The sequence below is a fragment of the Rhododendron vialii genome, chromosome 6a (genome assembly GCF_030253575.1).
Source record: "Rhododendron vialii isolate Sample 1 chromosome 6a, ASM3025357v1".
Lineage (NCBI taxonomy): Eukaryota > Viridiplantae > Streptophyta > Magnoliopsida > Ericales > Ericaceae > Rhododendron > Rhododendron vialii.
Genome location: NC_080562.1, coordinates 25,095,787 through 25,113,757, shown reverse-complemented (window position 1 = coordinate 25,113,757; position 17,971 = coordinate 25,095,787). Strand labels below are relative to the sequence as shown.

Below are 17,971 nucleotides of genomic sequence, written 5' to 3'. Positions count from 1 at the left end.
TGTATGCGATGGTGTGCATGAGACTAGTTATTGCCCATGCAGTGTGAGTTGTAAGCAGGTTTGCTAGCAATCCAACGAAACAACATTGGGAAGCAGTCAAGTGGATCTTGTGTTATTTGAGAGGTACCACTGATTTGTTACTTTGTTTTGGAAGAGGGAAGTTGACAATACAGGAATATTTGGATGCAGTCTTTACCGATGATCAGGATACACGGCGAAGCACCACGGGGTATGTTTATACTGTTGGTTCAACAGCGGTGAGTTGGGTTTCACGTCTGCAGAAAATAGTGAAATTATCCACGACAGAAGCTGAGTATGTGGCCGTGATTGAGGCTGCAAAGGAAATGATTTGGTTGAAGAGTTTTTTGGAGGAGTTGGGTTTGAAACAAGAGAACTGCGTTCTTTTCAATGACAGCCAAAGTGCTATACACCTTGCCAAAAATCCAGTGGTCCACGCTAGGATGAAGCATATCGATTTGAGATACCATTTCATTCGTTCGCTTTTGGCCAGAGGATGGGGATTTGTTACTAGAGAAGATTTTTGGGACGCAAAAATCCAACAGATATATTGACCAAGCCTGTTATTGTTGAGAAACTGAAGTTGTGTTCAACGTCAGTTGGTCTTCATGTTTGAAAAAGATGATCGGGCTGGAGCCACACCAAGAGGGGTCAGATGACTACGTCCGCGTTGATTGAGAATATTTGGGTCTACAGTTGTTTGTTTGCTGATATTTCGATTATCTTCAAGTGGGAGATTGTTAGGGGTGTAGACAACCTTCAGCTGTGTTTTAGCCCGGGGTCCACCCCCACGGAACAAAACGATATTTCAAGGACTTGTGGTGTAATTTTCATATAAGACCCGACCTATTTTACACTGCAGTTTGTCTGTAATTAGGTTAACGTGTTTTTAGAGAAAAACAAAGAGAGACGAAAGAAAACGCAGGTCTCAGAGAGATTGCGAGAAGACTTGTACTCTTGATTCAATTTCATAATGGACTGGTATGGCTCCCGTGGTTTTTCGTGGGTTTTCCTAGCGTTGAGGTTTTCCACGTATATCTTGTGTTATTTCTTCTTTTTTCCGTTACGCACTATTATTTCTGTCTACTTGCGATTTCTGTGATCATAATTTTCAAAATCCGTAGGGCGTTGTGAGTTGAACGAGGAGTTCAATTCCTAACATGCAACTACTTCACCATTGTCACCATCATAATTCATCCCTAGCATCTTATTAATGTCCCATACGGCTTGAGCCTCGATCGCTGAGGATGATTCTATTCCTCTAACCGATCTCGTCGGATGAAATAGATAACGAGATTAAAATCGCTGCCGATCTGAAAATAGCATCTTTGTTCAGTGCAATTCTTTTTTTATAGATATCGACATGATGTTGTCCCCCTTTAATGTCTTTGGCAATTGCCATGCAAGGTAAATTTCACAAATATTGGAAGTTAAAAGTTCGATCAGAAGGTACGTGCACGTCTTTAGGATGCTTCCTCCTGACCATAATATACTCACCGTCTCAATCATTAGCCTCCGCTCGCATATGTATAAAACCCCAACCTTCAAACCCATCAAACACAAGTACATTCCTCTCTCTCTCTCTCTCTCTCTCTCTCTACAATGTCGTCCTTTTTTTCCTCTGCATTGCTTTTGGTTCTATTGTTCATGACAAGTCTAATGGCTGCCTCAGCTTTGAGATTCGACCGAAATGTCGAATTCTACTGGGGCGGTCAATTCGCTAATGTACAAAGCGGCAAAGCTGTCACGATGTCTTTATACAACTCCGGCGGCTGTGGTTTCCAATCCTACGATGGGTTTCTATTCGGAAGGTTCGACATGCGCATCAAGCTTGTTCCTGGCAATTCCGCCGGCACCGTCACCACATACTATGTAAGCTCCACATTCCCCGCTACTATCAATTTGAGCTCCTTTCTATTTCATAGCAAAGCTGCTGAAAGAAACAAAGAAAAGAAAATTCAGTTAGATCCGTAACTTTTTTTCCCCCACACAAGACTAACGTAATGTACCTAATATGACTTTCTTCTTTCTATGCAGATATCCTCTTCAGGACCATATCATGATGAGGTCGATATGGAGTTTTTAGGCAATGTGACAGGACAACCATATATACTTCACACCAATATTTTCTCCAACGGCGTAGGCGGCCGGGAACAACAATTTTCTCTGTGGTTCGATCCCACGTTAAAATTCCACAAGTACTCCTTCATTTGGAATCGCCAACTCATCCTGTAACGCGGCCTTTCCTCAACTCTTTCATTTAGATCTTTCCTCAACTCGTTCTGCATTGATTTGTTGTTTTCACTGGCCGGTCTTAGCCACTTTCTAATACTCCGATGCTTTGTACGTGCAGTTTGTTGGTGGATAATAAAGCGGTAAGGATATTCAACAATAACGAAGCCATCGGCGTTCCGTTCCCGAATTCGCAAGCGATGAACGTCTACTCGAGCATCTGGTGCGGGGATAGTTGGGCAACGGAAGGCGGGAGAATAAAGACCAATTGGGCGGACGCTCCTTTCACTGCTTCCTTCAGGAATTTGAAAGCGAATGCATGCAAAGTCTCGTACGGATCAACTTCGTGTGGCTCCAGCACTCCGTTATGGCAACCCGTAACGTTGAACGACACAATCAAGAAACAACTCGCCCGGGCGCAGAACAAGCATATGATTTACAATTACTGCACCGACTACGCGCGATTTCCCCAAGGGTTTCCCCCCGAATGCTATCGTCCGCAGTTTTACCAATGAGCGCGTTTTCGCTTCTTGATTTTAATCGAAGTGATCTTTTGGTTCTCGATTATCTTTTCTTCCCGGAGTAATTTTGTAAACTGGCGCAACAAGATCATGGGTATTTTTCGTTTTTGGGTAAATAAGCTCATGTGTATTAATCCTTATTCTTTCAATTAAAGTGCTAATGTACAATTACCAAATTAATGCAAGATATATTGCAGCAATTTTTAATCTGAATATTTCAATTTGTCTTCCTTATTGGAATAGCAGATTCAACTTCTTCACCATGCTAAGTTTTTGCCGATCAATAAATAAATAAAAATTAGAAGGTTGGATTTTAAGAAAATCAAAATGACACAATCCAGAAATTTGAGAGTTAAATGGAGAACTTTAAAGTCATAGAGTCAGTGGCGCTTGCAGGATTTTAACTCAGCAATGACAAAAATGGATACAAAAACTTTAGCATACAAGATATAAGATAATTATATTTATTTTGCTTGAAGACTTATTGAACATAATTTATTTTATTTTTTTGAGCTATATGATCTATTTACTCACAAATGTCAATAAATTTTCATTTACTCTGCTTTGTACAATTAATTGATTCAGTGCCAACAATAGAAAAAAATATCAAATTATGAGCGAAATAATACAAATTTTCAATACATTTTTTGAACTCAAGAGGTTCGCTTTAACCCGCTCAAACCCTATTGGCGACCCCCCTACATATGGCTCAAAATGGACGCACGAGCCAAATCATTTCATGAATGGTTAGTCACTGTGACAAGTTTAAAGTGGTATGGAGAACCACAAAGAACGTGATTGTACAAATTGAAAATAAAATCTTGAAATATTTTTGTTTTTGTAGTTAATATGATCTTTTTGTTCGCTTATTTGGAGAACTATCAAAATAAAATTCGTAGGAGCATATTTTAGATCTAATAGAATGGAACAAATAGATTTTCTATTATGCTTAAATCTGGTTGACATTAGTTGGTTGAGAATTAAACTGTCAGATGGAACTAATTTAATGTCTTAAAAAACCCAAAAGTTTAATTATAATCTAATGTTCTCCCACTGTCTAATATTGCTGGTCCAGTAATAGTATTTTATTTCCGAAAGTCGATCTCATGATGCATTTTCATTTCGAAAAGCCAAAGATAATATTTTATAAGTTTATAGAAGTAGCCATGATAAATAGAGGGGCCAATTCCGCTCACACCCATTTTGACACCCAATTTTGTTGATGTATTTAAAAGTTGAAAAAGTGATTAAAAAAAAAAATTAAAAAGAATGTCACTGCTTTCAATCTCTTTTGTCAATATTGATTTGATCAATTCATTATATTGTTATTGTTTGTTATGTCAAGTTAAAACTTCTAATTACCATATGAAGGCTCTGTTTGTTTGGGCGTAAAATATTTTTCGGTAAAATATTTTACCTATTTTTCAGTATTTGGTTGTGTAAAAAAATTAGGAAAACACTTTCCATTAATTTGATGAAAATGACTTACCCTTAAATTTTCCATAAGTTATTTTATGAAATGAAACCATTGCCTTCTACTGCAATTCTCATTGCTCAGTTTCCTCGATCGTCAGTCTTGACCCACGTTCAGTTCCAATATTCTCAAATCTCTCCACCTTTTAAGCCCCCCCCCCCTTCTCTCTCTCTCTCTACACTACTATTTTTTCGATTTCTAAAAATATTTTTCAAGTGCCAACCAAACACCAAAAAATAAAAGTTTGAAGTTTGTTTTCTGAAAAAATATTTTACATCGAAACAAACGGAGCCGAAATCAAGAATATTAGACCGAGCGTATAATGATATCATCTCGGAAAATAATCGCAGGAAGTAACCAAACTTTACAAAACATCTTCGATGTTGATGAACTATTAATTAATTTCAAAGGAAAATAATACTCACTGGACCTGCAGCGGAATTCTTGTCCTTTGAAATGGTTTTTTTAACCATGCAGAACATGAATGATAATTTAGCCATTTTTACATGTAAGGGTATTTTGATCATTTTAATATCTTTAATTAAAAACACGGATATTTTTTGGGTTTTTTGCATATATAATTTTTCCGGTTACTTACCAAAAAAAAATTAAAAAAATGTTTCGGTCATTTTTTGAAACGCGTGTGGTGATGGCAGTGAAGTGGTGGTAGTGATAGTACCGTACTGATTCGAAAAATGTTTTCCACATTTAAAAGTAGAAAACGTTTCCTACCAAAATCATTTACTTGTTCTTATGACGATTGAAAAAAAAAAATCAATTAGGGTGTGTTTCACTAACTAAAATAAGTATATTTTTTTTAAATTAAAGGTGATATATTGTCAATTATGAGAGAATGGTCTGTCTCATAAAATGAAAATTAAGTACTTAAAAATAAAAATCTTTGCGGAATGGGGTCTTACTCTGATAAACCATGGAAAATATTTTTTTCATTCACTATATTTGTTTTTGTGCCACAAAACACTGTAACTTTCCTATGAAAAATAATGCACCAGAAAAGTATCGAAAATGATATTGGTACCGACGGGTCGGTACCGAAATCGTAGGGACGGTCAGGCCAGGCCATCTCCGGCCACCGGACGGCCGATTCGAGTCTTCCAAAAATTCTAATAAAAAAAACGAAGGGGTCTATGCTGGAATCAACAGCATGTGTAGGGGTGCTCGGATCAAGCACCCTACACACCTCGGATGCAGTTGATTCCCGCGTAGACCCCCTCATTTTATTTTATTTTTAAATTTTTGGACGGTTCGGATTGGCCGTCCGGTGGCCAGAGACGGCCCGGCGCGGCCGTCCCTACAATTTCGGTACCAACCCCATCGGTACAAATAGCACTACTCGAAAAGTATTTAGCCTGAGCCAATCCAACCATTATTAACAATTAAGTTTGAATCACTGAATCACATGCAAATAAATTCCCATTAGATTTGGTGATTCACATACATGTTACTCTGGTTGGATTTTCAATTTTAAAAAAGAAGAAAATTCGAGTTGTACACTTCAAAACAGTTGACTTTTCTACTTTTCTTTAATTTAATTTGGTGCTCCATTTTTCACGATCCAAATCTCCAATCCATCCGACCAAAAACTCTTCATTCCACTACCACATGTGAAGATACTTGAAGAATTCAGGTAAATGAATATATCCATCTGACACGATTATCCATGATCTCCCATTTTCCCTTGTAAATTTCAAACTATTTATGCAATCTAGATCCCATTTCCTTCATAATTTCAACTATTTTTATTGTTAAATTTGCTTAGCGACGTCGACCTTTGGCTTTTCTTTTTTTCTTTTTTTATGAATGACAAAAAAGAAATTTATTAATCTTCTAATTTAAAGGACGGTTACCATAATTAAACGAACTCTAAGCATGGTGGAAACACAACAAAAATGAGCATCACAACTAAGTTGGAACTGTATGCACACCAACAAATTAATTAACATACGCCACCAAGAACCCAAACAAAATTAACAAAAAGAAACGGTTAGCAAGATACCAGACAAACACAACATCCAGTAAAATAAAGAAACTACATCAAACATGTTCTAACCATAACAGCCTGATAGAAACAAATCAATCAAGGTAAATTAAGCGCTGATTAAAAAAAAGAAGGTAAATTAAGCCACTAATCAAAATCAATTAGCAAGGTAAGTCCTGTTTCGCTAAGGTTCATATTTTTTAATTACTTATTTTTGCTTTACGAAACATGTCATTCTCTCATAATACATTATCTTTAATTCTGTAACACCCCGATTTTTTGGGAGCAAAATAAAATAATTCTTTAGGAAAATTTTGCTAAATAAATAAAATTTTCCAAAATAAAGGTTTAGCTATTACAATCTCAAGATAAATTTACTGAATCAAAATACAATAACTTCAGAGCCGACTCTAGGCTTGACATGGATTCCAAGCATTCTTGATCTTTGTTTCTAATATTCTTTCCGTGTCGAACTGCACCATCGTTGAATCCCCTCTATTAAATCCTGCGCCCTCTGGCAAATTGATCGCCGAAGCAATCGATTTACCAGGATACAGACGTATCCGTGAGTGATAAATCACCCAGTAGAATAATCTAACCTAACTACCCCTCTTACTTTACAGCTAGCAAGCAAACAGGATCAAAATGATGTAAAGAAGTTAAATAGAGATTTTTCAAATAAGCCAGTTCATTACTATCCATTAACCTATCGTGTGATCTAAGATTTCATCCATGAGATCTTTCCTCCCCAACCGCTAGCCATGCTCGGTCCCATGAGATCACTTCCCTTTGCTGTCGCAGATACACTTAAGTTATACACCGAGTGTGCACCCCAATAACTACAACAAGGGGAAAGCTTATCGTGCCTGAATCACAACTAGGGTTCACCTATCTTATACACCACTTCACAAATTACTTCACAATCATCACTGGACTCCCGTTAGTTCCAATCTCATCACAAATCTCATCACATCTCAAAATCACGCCTGCAGGCAATCTAAAAATAAAACTTTCCAATTCATCCGTTACCTAGCATCGTCTAGGTGAATTCTATTCCCATACCACCTCATGTCTCTAGGGTCCAATCTAGCATTTTGAATCAAGTATCGATGCAATATACAATTAAAACGAATAATAATTAAAACAAACTACAAGCAAAGCAATCACACAACCTTTTATAAATGGGCCGTTGCCCTTAGTCTTGTATGGCCATGATGATAATAAGTAAGAACTTTTAAAATAATTTTAAAAGAAATATTTTTCTAGGCTCTCATTAATTATTTCTAAGTAATTAGATTGATTAAAAATTAATTAAATACATTAATTAGGTAAAAATATTAGAATAATTAACATTACCTTAATAAAAGTCCTAAAGGTTCTATGCAACTAGTTGAGTATCAAAAGTTGGGTTCGGAAGGTCGCGGGATTATTTTAAATAAGGATATTAACGAAAGTTGCTGAAAGTAAAATAAATAGATAATAAATAATCTAATAAATAGAATACGTTGAGATTAACAAAGTTTCATCTTCGGAATGTAAGGAGTCTAAATAAAATTACTCGGGCATTAATAATAAAGTTTATAAGGTCGTAAGGTAATTTTGATTTGGAAACACTATAAAAATAATAATAAATAGTAAATTAAATAAAAAAATATTAAATTAACAAGATATCATCTTTGAGATGCAAGGAGTCTAGAAAAAAATAATTTGGGTGTTAAAACGTTGTTTGAAAGGTCGCAAAGATTTTTTGTTTGTAAATTTTGAAAGATAACTAATAAATAATTTAATAAATAGGTAATTAAATAAAAAAAATATGATCTTAACAAGTTATGATCTTTGAGGTGTGAAAAGTCTAGGAAAAATAGTTCGGGTGTCAAAAATGATGTTTGGAAGGTCACAAAACGATTTCGAACCAAAACTGTCCAAACCGCGAGGTTGGACTGGTCAACCTTGCGGTGGATCAGTCCACTGCGAACTCGCGGCTGGTTCTTGCGGTCCGCAGGTTGCACCCGCAAACTCGAGGCCAGATTCGATTTTTTTATTGTTTTGGCTCGGTTTCGATGCATGGGTCCATTTGGGCTATTGGGTTATGCATAAAAACACTTAATATACGTAGAGAAGAGGTTGGAATGGATTATAATACCTCGATTGAATCGAATTGAATCAAAAATGAAACTTGAATTTTTGGAGAAGGTGACTTCGGTTTCTTCGATCGGTAGACCTTGGGTCCGAATTGGATGATGTTTAGGGATGCTTGGGGTTGGGAAAAAAGTTTGAAACGGTCAATTTGGGTTTCGGTTGGTTTTTGGACACAAACCCACTTTTCTTTCTCTCAATTTCTCTCTCTAAAACTCCATGGATTGAAGCTTGGTTTCCTCCGATTTTTTTCTCTCTTCTGGACTGGTGGGGCAGGGGGAGTATCGTGGTATGCCCTAGGGTCGGAGTGATGGGGTATTTATAGAAGAATTTTGAAGAGGGTGATAGAATTGAATTAATGAAAATTCTATCTCTTGGGCTTTGAGATGGACGAGATAAGGACGAATATATGGTCAGGGAGGAAGTAGAAACTGAGTAGAAAAGGGAGAGACGGAAGGAGTTTGTATGTATGCATGCATGCAATTTGTAAAGAAAAATAAAAATAAGATAAATAGGATAAGATAATTATATTTGTATATATCTATTAAGGAAGGAATTTTTTTATTATTACGAATAATATATATATATATATATATATATATATATATTTTAACGATATTATTAATGGTAAAAATACGGATTGTTACAAATTCAAAAAATAAGTACTACTTATTTTTAATTGAAACACATGCTTTCTTTGGGGCTTATTAATCTTTTTGGTCCCCAAAGTATTTAGAAAATCTCAATTTAGTCCCCAATCTACAAATAGGAGACATTTAGTCCCCATAGTATCAATTTTTGTACCAATAAAGTCCCTAAGTCTAATTAGCTTAATCCGTCAAAATGAAGGGTATCCTCGTCATTTCACCCACCCAAACCCTCTGGACGCCCAGATGTTGCCCCAAACGTTAAAAAAGTGGTGGTGATGGTTCTGGTTGGAAGAAAAAGTGGTGGTAAGAAGGTGGTGTTGCGGGTGAGAGAGAAGGGAAAGAGAATGTGCAGAGAGGGAAGTGGGGAGGTGAATGAGAGAGATGACTAGCCACAATAGCTTCGGCAGGAGCAACAACGTGCACGACAGCCGCGTCGTGACGGCGACTGGTCTACGGTAATCTTTTCCGATAAGAAAAATACAGAGAAAATGAGGGAATAGAGGATGGCAAAGGGAGAGAGCAGAGAAGAGAAGAGGAAGAGGGAGGTAGAGGTGAGGAAGAGAGAGGCGGGCAGTGGGCAGCCAACGGGCGTCCATGGCTGCCGTTGTGTCCCTTTCATCTTTTTCTCTTTTTTTCGTTTTGTTTTTAGAAGAAATTAGGGTAAGCTGAGAGGTGAAGGGGAGTGGGGAAAAGGAAGAAGAAGAGGAGTGGAGGGAGAGGTGGGGCGGTGGCAGTGGCCAGAGGCCATGGCTGCCGCTGCAAATTTTTTTATTTTTCATTTTCTTTTGTTCTTTAAACAAATTACTAGGCTACTAATTACCCCTCCAAAAAAAATTTATCGAGCTATTGGGCCAACAACCAGAGAAAGAGTGAGGAGAAGAGAGCATACCGGAGAGACGAGTTCGCCGGGATGGCGGGATGGTCGCCAGAGTGAGCAGACAACCATGGCTGTCGCTACAGCTTTTCCCCCTTTTCTTTTTCTTTTTTTTCGTTTTTATTTTGACAGGAATATGAGGGTGGGTGAAATGACGAGGATGCCCTTCATTTTGACGGATGAAGCTAATGGTGTTAGACTTGGGGACTTGATTGGTACAAAAATTAATACTATGGGGACTAAATGTCTTCTATTTGTAGATAGGGAACCAAATTGAGATTTTCTGAATACATTGGAAACCAAAAAGATTAATAAGCCCTTTCTTTGGTAAACCAAATTAAAAATATTTGTATAGGAAAGGATTTTGTTGACTTTAAGAAATGATTCTTTGGTATCTCCAATGGCATAACTAAAATTTGACACCTTATTTTTTAGTTATTCATTTAAGGAGTTTCTAAGATTAACATTGTGAAATCTCACAGTAGTCATTTTTAATCCATAATGAAAAATCCAACTTTAGTACAAAGAGATAGAGAGTTGGGCATAAATGCAAGTGAATGGGTACAGTGATAATGATGAGAGGAGAGGGAAAGAGAGAATGCGTGGTTCCAATTAAATTTGCATAAAACAATATTTTAAAATTTATGAGCATTTTTCTAGATTTTTGTGGGACCCAGAATATGCCCCATATGAAATGTAGTGTAACTATGTAATGGAACAATATAATGTATTAGCATCCCTCAATTTGGTTATGCAAAGTGAAAATGTTGCTAGTTTTGCTTAACCAAATTAAGACCAAAATAACTCCAAAGTTTGATCGTACTATTGTGAGTCATATTTTAGACCAATATTGCTAAGTTTAGAAATTTTTTGTTTTTGGTTATGCAATTGGATACACTCTTTTGCTTTTAAAATAGGAATCCCCAACCCAGCCTAAATTCAGCACCCGGATTACCATCACCTAAACTTGCGATTAAGCCAAAAACTTCATAGCACAGCAGCACCAGAGATAACCATTCGAATTTGAATCCCAACGCTGTGAAATCCCCACAAGGAGTGGCATTCCTTAGGTGTTGCACGAGACTCATAATTGCAGCAAGCGAAATAGCCTTAGGATCTGTATAAAATAACCCCATAAATGTAGCAGAAACACCAGAGTGTGTTTCTGGAGTTTCATGTGATGTTACCTACGTTGTACTCCCAGGTCCAATCTTGAGATTTTTGAGGTTCTAGACAAAATTGTAAAATGGGACCTCTCAATGTTGTATATGTATGTTACTCGTTTCAACAGGATGAGCAAGAGTGCCTTGTGGTGCAGTCGTTTGTGACATTGGTTTGTTCCGTTTGGTTGGGAATTCGATTCATGCCGTTTGTAGCTACGTTTTTTCTGTATAAGTTGGAAAATATGTACGCGTTAAAAACTCAGAGATCAAGAGTTGAACTCATGACCTGAACGTTAGAAGACAATAAATGTTTCCACTGTAATACACTTGTCTTCTTGTTCTATTCTTTACATATATTTAATATTTACCAAAATTTGTGGGCCCTAATATTGAGCCTAAAATTGGTGGCCCTATGTGGCATTCTGGTGGGCTTATGCCCAGAGCTTGGCCTGGGTACTCCTAATCATTTACGTAGCGACAAATTAAGCAATGAGGACATTATTAATCACTTTTATGGGTGGTTAAACTTGGGAGACAAGGAATGAGCCACATTATGTGATGTTGATGTTCGGATGCGGAAAATTGGTGGCAACGAAGAAGAAATTGAAGCAGACAAAGGCAACAATCATAATTACAAGGCAGGGGTGAGGGACTTGATGAGTTCTTCGGGCATTTCAAAATCTGTGGTGGGAAGTAGAAGAGTCAATCCTAGCATGGGAATGGGCATATGCAACACCCAATCAAAGCTGTTATTTGGGCCTATTGGTGATATTGGGCCATCTAGAGGGATTCAAACCCAAGGGCCTTCAGTCTTAATGGGTCATTACACAATGGCTTATAGGGAAAAGAAATTAGGGAAAATGACGGCTAAGGACGTGTTTTGATAATTAATACCCGTCAAGGACATTTTCAGCTTTAACAAATGTTCTTAGCATTGCTCCATTCGATAGAAGGCTTGGTGAGGGTTTTGAAAAAAAGGTAATTAAGGAAAAAATGTTGCACGATAATAGGCCTGAAATGTGGCTGCACATGGGAACATGTTAAGGAATATAGGCTCGTATTGTTTGGGAGTGAAATGAGTAATCACTTAATATAATGATTGGACCTTTCCATTCTTTGTCAATTCGTTTTTAATTGGATATAAAGATTTTACACCGGATGCCGTTCAAAAAAAAAAAAAAAAGATTTCAAACTGGATGATAAAATTTAGGGTACAACTTTTTAAAGGTTTATGAATAGGAGATACTATGAGAAAAATCTTCTTTTTTTTTTTAGGGGTTGCAAACAAGTCATTCTACTTCGATATAAACAAATGATCTGTTTGAACAGGGGAAAATATATAGGAATCAAGAGTACATCGTTCTTACAAAAATCAAAAACTCTCAGTTGGAAAGTCATTCTTTTTTTTGGAAAAAAAAAAAGACATACACGAAGAGTAGCGTTGCTTTACTAGATAGCATAGATGAAAAATCAAATGTCCAAGCCTACATTTCGGTCGACCTGATGGAACAACTCTCAAATACAATAATGGCAATAGATATCGAAAATTTATTTAGGATGATCTTAGAACACTGCCACAACTCGTAAACTCTTTGCAGAGATATCATAACACTATGTGAACAGAACCGCAGAGCCACCCAGTTGTTACTCGTAGATACCACCCCACGCGGATTTGCAGTTCCGTCGGCAATAGAATACTGCAGTGCAGAGCTCTTGGGTTTATAAACATTAATTGACGGGTATCTACCTGTTCCTAATAGTCTAGTACATTATATTACTAACACTTTTTGTGGGGGGTGGGGGCTGTCCGCCCTCTTTTAATGATTCCTTTCATATGGTTCAACAGAATCTTCATTGACAGGAACAATTGTGTCATACTATTAAAATCTCTGCGTGCACCCCCAGATCTTGTTTGGTCAAAATATATACTAATTGTGTAATTAATTCATTTTTGTCGTTCTTTGGTAAACTGGTAAATATATTAAGTTCTTGATCATGTTAAGCTACATATATGACCTTCTATTTATAGTGTCGGCTCTGAGATTCTCGGGGCCTAAAACGAACTTGTGAGGTGGGAAAAATATTCTTTTGGGAGGAAAAGAGAGGCCCTTAGGACTTGAACCATATACCGATTAGATAGCAAAATTAAACTTTTTCGCTAGGCTAGCTAGCTCATTTGTTATACAATCGCTAAATTAAATATATATTACATATATACTTGTTTATACTTATCTAGGGCCCTAGTTTTGAGCGAAAATTCGGGAGCTTAAATCCGTTGTCTTGTCCACCTTAGCTCAGAGCCGGCCCTGTCTAGTTAGCAGTGGTGGTCCACTCAATTTTGGTACAGTACATTAAAAAGCTTCCATTCCACAAATTGGATTAGATATATCAATACTTAACAAAATTTCACATCAACAAAAAGGTTCCTCGAATAACTAAACCAATCCAAATCGAACTTAATTTAAAGTCCCAATCATGCATGGTTAGCTACATGAATCCAGTTTCCCATATGCTATCACTGGCCCTTCATCCAACAGGTGATTTTTCATCTTCAACTCTGTTGATCAAGAACATTAATTATTTCAAAAATCATATCGGAATATAATTTATCAAGTCAGACACAGCTTCATTAATATGCGGAAAAAAGTGTGCATGTGTTAATAGGGATACCAATAGTTTTGTGAGTTTCCCTTTCCCCTTGTGTACCTTCCCCATGAGATTCATAATTTGACATACGGATTTCATATAGCAATTTATAAAAGGGGAAAAAACTGAAATAATCCTTGTAGTTAAGTATTTGTGTCAATTTGGTCCCTGTAGTTGTAATTGGCTCGATTTACACTATGTACTTTTCATTTTGTTTCAATTTGGTCCAATTACTAACTTCCGTTAGTCCGCCGTTAGTCCTTTAAACAACAAAATCATATGGCCCCCTTTTTTGGGGTTAAAATAGACTCGTTCGGCTAAATAAGCCAACTGGCTTATTTTTTCATCCTTAATGAAATTTTTTTCGTATTTGTTAGTTTTTCGTCAATTTTTTTGGGGTTATTGCATCATCATGACGAGAGGAATCTAAAAAGTAAAAAAATTATGATCGAAATTCAATTTTTTTTGAATAAAAACTAAAAAATTGGCTTATTTGCTTATTTTTGTCTTTATTCAAAAAAATTAGGTTTCGATTGTAATTTTTTACTTTTTAAATTCATCTTGTTATGACGATGCAATAATTCTCAAAAAAATGACAAAAAACTAACAAATACGAAAAAAAATTTAATAAGGACAAAAAAATAAGCCAGTTGACTTATTTAGCTGAATAGGGTTACTCATTCCCCTCTTGCCCTAATATACCTCCGAACCAAAACACAGCTCATTCTTCCATTCTCTATTGATAAGGAGACATTTGGGAAGATATTTGGTTATAATTTTCTACAAAAAGTTGCCATCGAATTTAGCATTTTTATGATCAGCCATGAGGCATCATAACCACTGATATTGTCTACATGTTCAACTTGTGGACAAATACTGAAATGCCTTATTTTTCTGCATAGTACTGAAAATGCATATAGAACCATATCCAAAAGTCACAACATGATATAGATCTAAAAGTCACAACATGATAAATAACCATATCCAAAAGTCAGAATATTATATAAACTCAGTTCCAAATTTACCATATCATAACCTAATACATAGACATAACAAAGCACTCAACTAGGTTACAAAAAACCTAACTTAACAACCCAAGTGGTTACAAAAAATAGTGCCCTGTCATTCCATTCATTTTCCTACGCTTGGCCTATGCACTGATTCTTGACTAGGAATGTTGAAAAATAAACCTAAGCCAATTTTTTCGTCTTTATTCAAAAAAAATTGAATTTCGATAATAATTTTTTACTTTTTAGATTCTTCTCGTCATGACGATGCAATAGCCCCCAAAAAATTGACGAAAAACTAACAAATACGGAAAAAAAAATTGAATAAGGACAAAAAATAAGGAAGTTGATTTATTTAGCCGAACGGGTCTGTTTTAACCCCAAAAAAGGGGGCCATATGATTTTGCTATTTAAAGGACTAACGGCGGACTAACGGAAGTTAGTAATTGGACCGAATTGAAACAAAATGGAAAGTACAGAGTGTAAATCGAGCCAATTATAACTACAGGAACCAAATTGACACGAACACTTAACTACAAGGACTATTACAATTTTTTTCCCTTTATACAAACAGTACCTGATACAATATGGAATTTTTGCACCCAGGGAAGGCTAAGCGGCACCCAACGCGTATGGTTGTCGTCTGACTAAACTTTACCCTGGCCAACACAATCCAGCTATCCACTTACCTCTCTAGGATGCTTCCTCCTTAGCATTTGTCAAAACGGCTACTGCTTATTTGCTTTGGATATTGGCATATATATATATATATATATATATATATATATATATATATATATATATATATATATATATATATATATATATATATATATCCCTCACCACAACCTTCAAACCATCAAACACACATACACTCAACTGCTCTCTCTCTCTCTCTCTCTCTCCAATGTCCTCCCCTTCCTCTTCTGTAATGCTTTTAGTTCTAATGTTGACGGCCCTTCTAAAGGCTGCCTCAGCTGAGACCTTCCACCGAGCCGGTCAAATATCTTTTGGCAATGAACTGGCTAATATACTCAACGGCGGTAAACTTCTCACGTTGTCATTAGACAATTCTACTGGCTCCGGTTACCAATCAACAAACACCTACTTATTTGGAAGGTTCGACATGAATATCAAGCTTGTTCCTGGCAACTCTGCTGGCACTGTCGCCACTTTTTATGTAAGCCACAAACCTCTCCCCTCCGATCACAATTTAATGTCCTTATTTATACAAATGATACATATACACAGCAAAAAAAGTAAACAAACCAAAAAAATAAAATCATACTTGAGCCATACCAAAGATTGTTTCACTATGTCTCATCTACCCCTGAGCTACACCTATCTCTTTTTTATACATCTATCTCTTCTTCTTTGTTTTTGTTTTTGTTTTTTCTTTTTTTTTGGGGGATACAAGAATTATAGGGTCTTATTAACTTCATCTGACTTTCTTCTTTCTATGCATGCAGTTATCCTCCCAAGGAGCAAACCATGATGAGATCGACTTTGAATTCTTAGGCAATGCGTCTGGACAGCCATATACTATCCATACCAATATTTACTCTCAAGGCGTTGGCAACCGGGAACAACAATTCCGTGTCTGGTTTGATCTCACCGCAGCCTTCCACAAGTACACAGTGATTTGGAATCCTCAACTCATCATGTAATGTACCCTACCCTCTGCTTTCATGAGTATACAGAGTTTTTAATGCAAAACGATGTGGCATTCCGCCAAAAACTTCAAAAATTCTGCATCGGTTTTTTGTTTCCAATAGACTTTAGCTTCTTAGTCGCTATCTAATACTTCTTTTATATTCTTTAAACGAACAGCCTCATGGTCGATGATACTCCAATAAGGGTATTCAATAATAACGAAGCCATCGGTGTCCCATTCCCAAATAGCCAAGCAATGACGGTCTACGCGACCATATGGGATGGGGAGACCTGGGCCACGGAAGGGGGGAGAATACCGACTGATTGGACACAAGCTCCTTTCACCGCTTCCTATGAAAGTTTTGTCATAAATGCTTGTGAATACTCATCAGGATCATCATCATGTGGTTCTTCTGAGACTACCAATTCAGTAACTGAGGCATCGCTAACCCAATCATTGGACTCCGAAGAGCAGGAAAAACTCTTGTGGGTGCAGGAGAACTGTATGATTTACAATTACTGCACCGACTACGAACGCTTTCCTCAGGGACTTCCCCCTGAATGCAACCAACCTTACTATTTGCAGTGAGTGGGTGTTCTTGACGATCATTTGTGTTCGCTGGATCTGTAAATTACAAGCTCATTGATATTCTTTATTCTTTATTCTTTCAAATCAAATGCCTATGTAATAAGCACAAATGCAAGATTGAAGCAATTTTTTCGATGATTAACTTTGTTTTCCTTATTGGCTTAATTGACAGCTTCCATATCTAGAGTGTATTGTGCCTGTGAATTTGTAAGAAGAATCAAAGTAACATAACTCAAAATTAAACAGAAGTAAGAAACATTAAGATAATTCATTAAATAGAAACTTTCAAGAGCATTACTCAAAATTACACCTCAAGATAAATGAGATACCGAAATGTTCTCCCATCGGTCATTGGCAAGAAATCAAAATACCGGGAAGCATGAAAATAGATCTATGCATATTTGAATACTACTTAGAATGTTCGTACTATTTTACACAATGAGGCCTAAAGGGGTGGTTTGGGGGCCGGTAAAGAAACTCAGGTTGATGAATGACTCTTCCTGAACTGGTGGTGGAGTTTTGGGGTGGAAAAAAGGGCTCTTTGGAGAAAGGTTATTTGCAGTAAGTGCAAGAATGAAGAGAATGCATGCTAGGTTTCCTTAAGAGCACCGAGGCAAATAGAAGATGGTCTAGTGTATGGAAGGATACGGTGCAAGTCAATGCGAGAAATGAACAGATTTTCAACATAAATTCACGAACAACACAATCATAACTCTATGAGGATGGAAGTGGTACACAATTCTTGTTCGACAAATGGTTGTGATCAGAAGTTTCCAGGGTCTTATTCCCTAGGATTTCCAAAATCTACAGCAATAGAGATATTTCAGTGGTAGGGGCATGGCAAGGCTTCGATGAGGCTTGGAATTTAGAACTCAGGAGGGGAGGCTGCTATATTCTTGGGAGATGGAAGAAGGGAATAACTTGATTACAATGCAAGAAATGTCTCCTGATCGTAAATTGGGAGGGAAGACTGACTTTTGTCAAAGGTTGTAACAACTTTTCATATGAG

General features: G+C 36.8%; 2 protein-coding genes across 2 annotated transcripts; both read left to right on the top strand.

Annotated features, from left to right (window-relative positions):
• The first annotated feature begins 1,585 nt into the window (after positions 1 to 1,585).
• LOC131329911 (xyloglucan endotransglucosylase protein 7-like) lies at positions 1,586 to 2,986 on the top strand. Its single transcript, XM_058363335.1, has 3 exons — positions 1,586 to 1,890; positions 2,056 to 2,249; positions 2,372 to 2,986. Exons 1-3 carry the CDS (start codon positions 1,621 to 1,623, stop codon positions 2,763 to 2,765), a joined length of 858 nt encoding a protein of 285 aa, XP_058219318.1. The 5' UTR covers positions 1,586 to 1,620; the 3' UTR covers positions 2,766 to 2,986.
• Positions 2,987 to 15,620: 12,634 nt separating this feature from the next.
• LOC131329909 (xyloglucan endotransglucosylase protein 7-like) lies at positions 15,621 to 17,116 on the top strand. Its single transcript, XM_058363334.1, has 3 exons — positions 15,621 to 15,900; positions 16,190 to 16,383; positions 16,551 to 17,116. The coding sequence occupies exons 1-3, from the start codon at positions 15,628 to 15,630 to the stop codon at positions 16,960 to 16,962; spliced, it is 879 nt and encodes a 292-aa protein (XP_058219317.1). The 5' UTR covers positions 15,621 to 15,627; the 3' UTR covers positions 16,963 to 17,116.
• Positions 17,117 to 17,971: the final 855 nt, after the last annotated feature.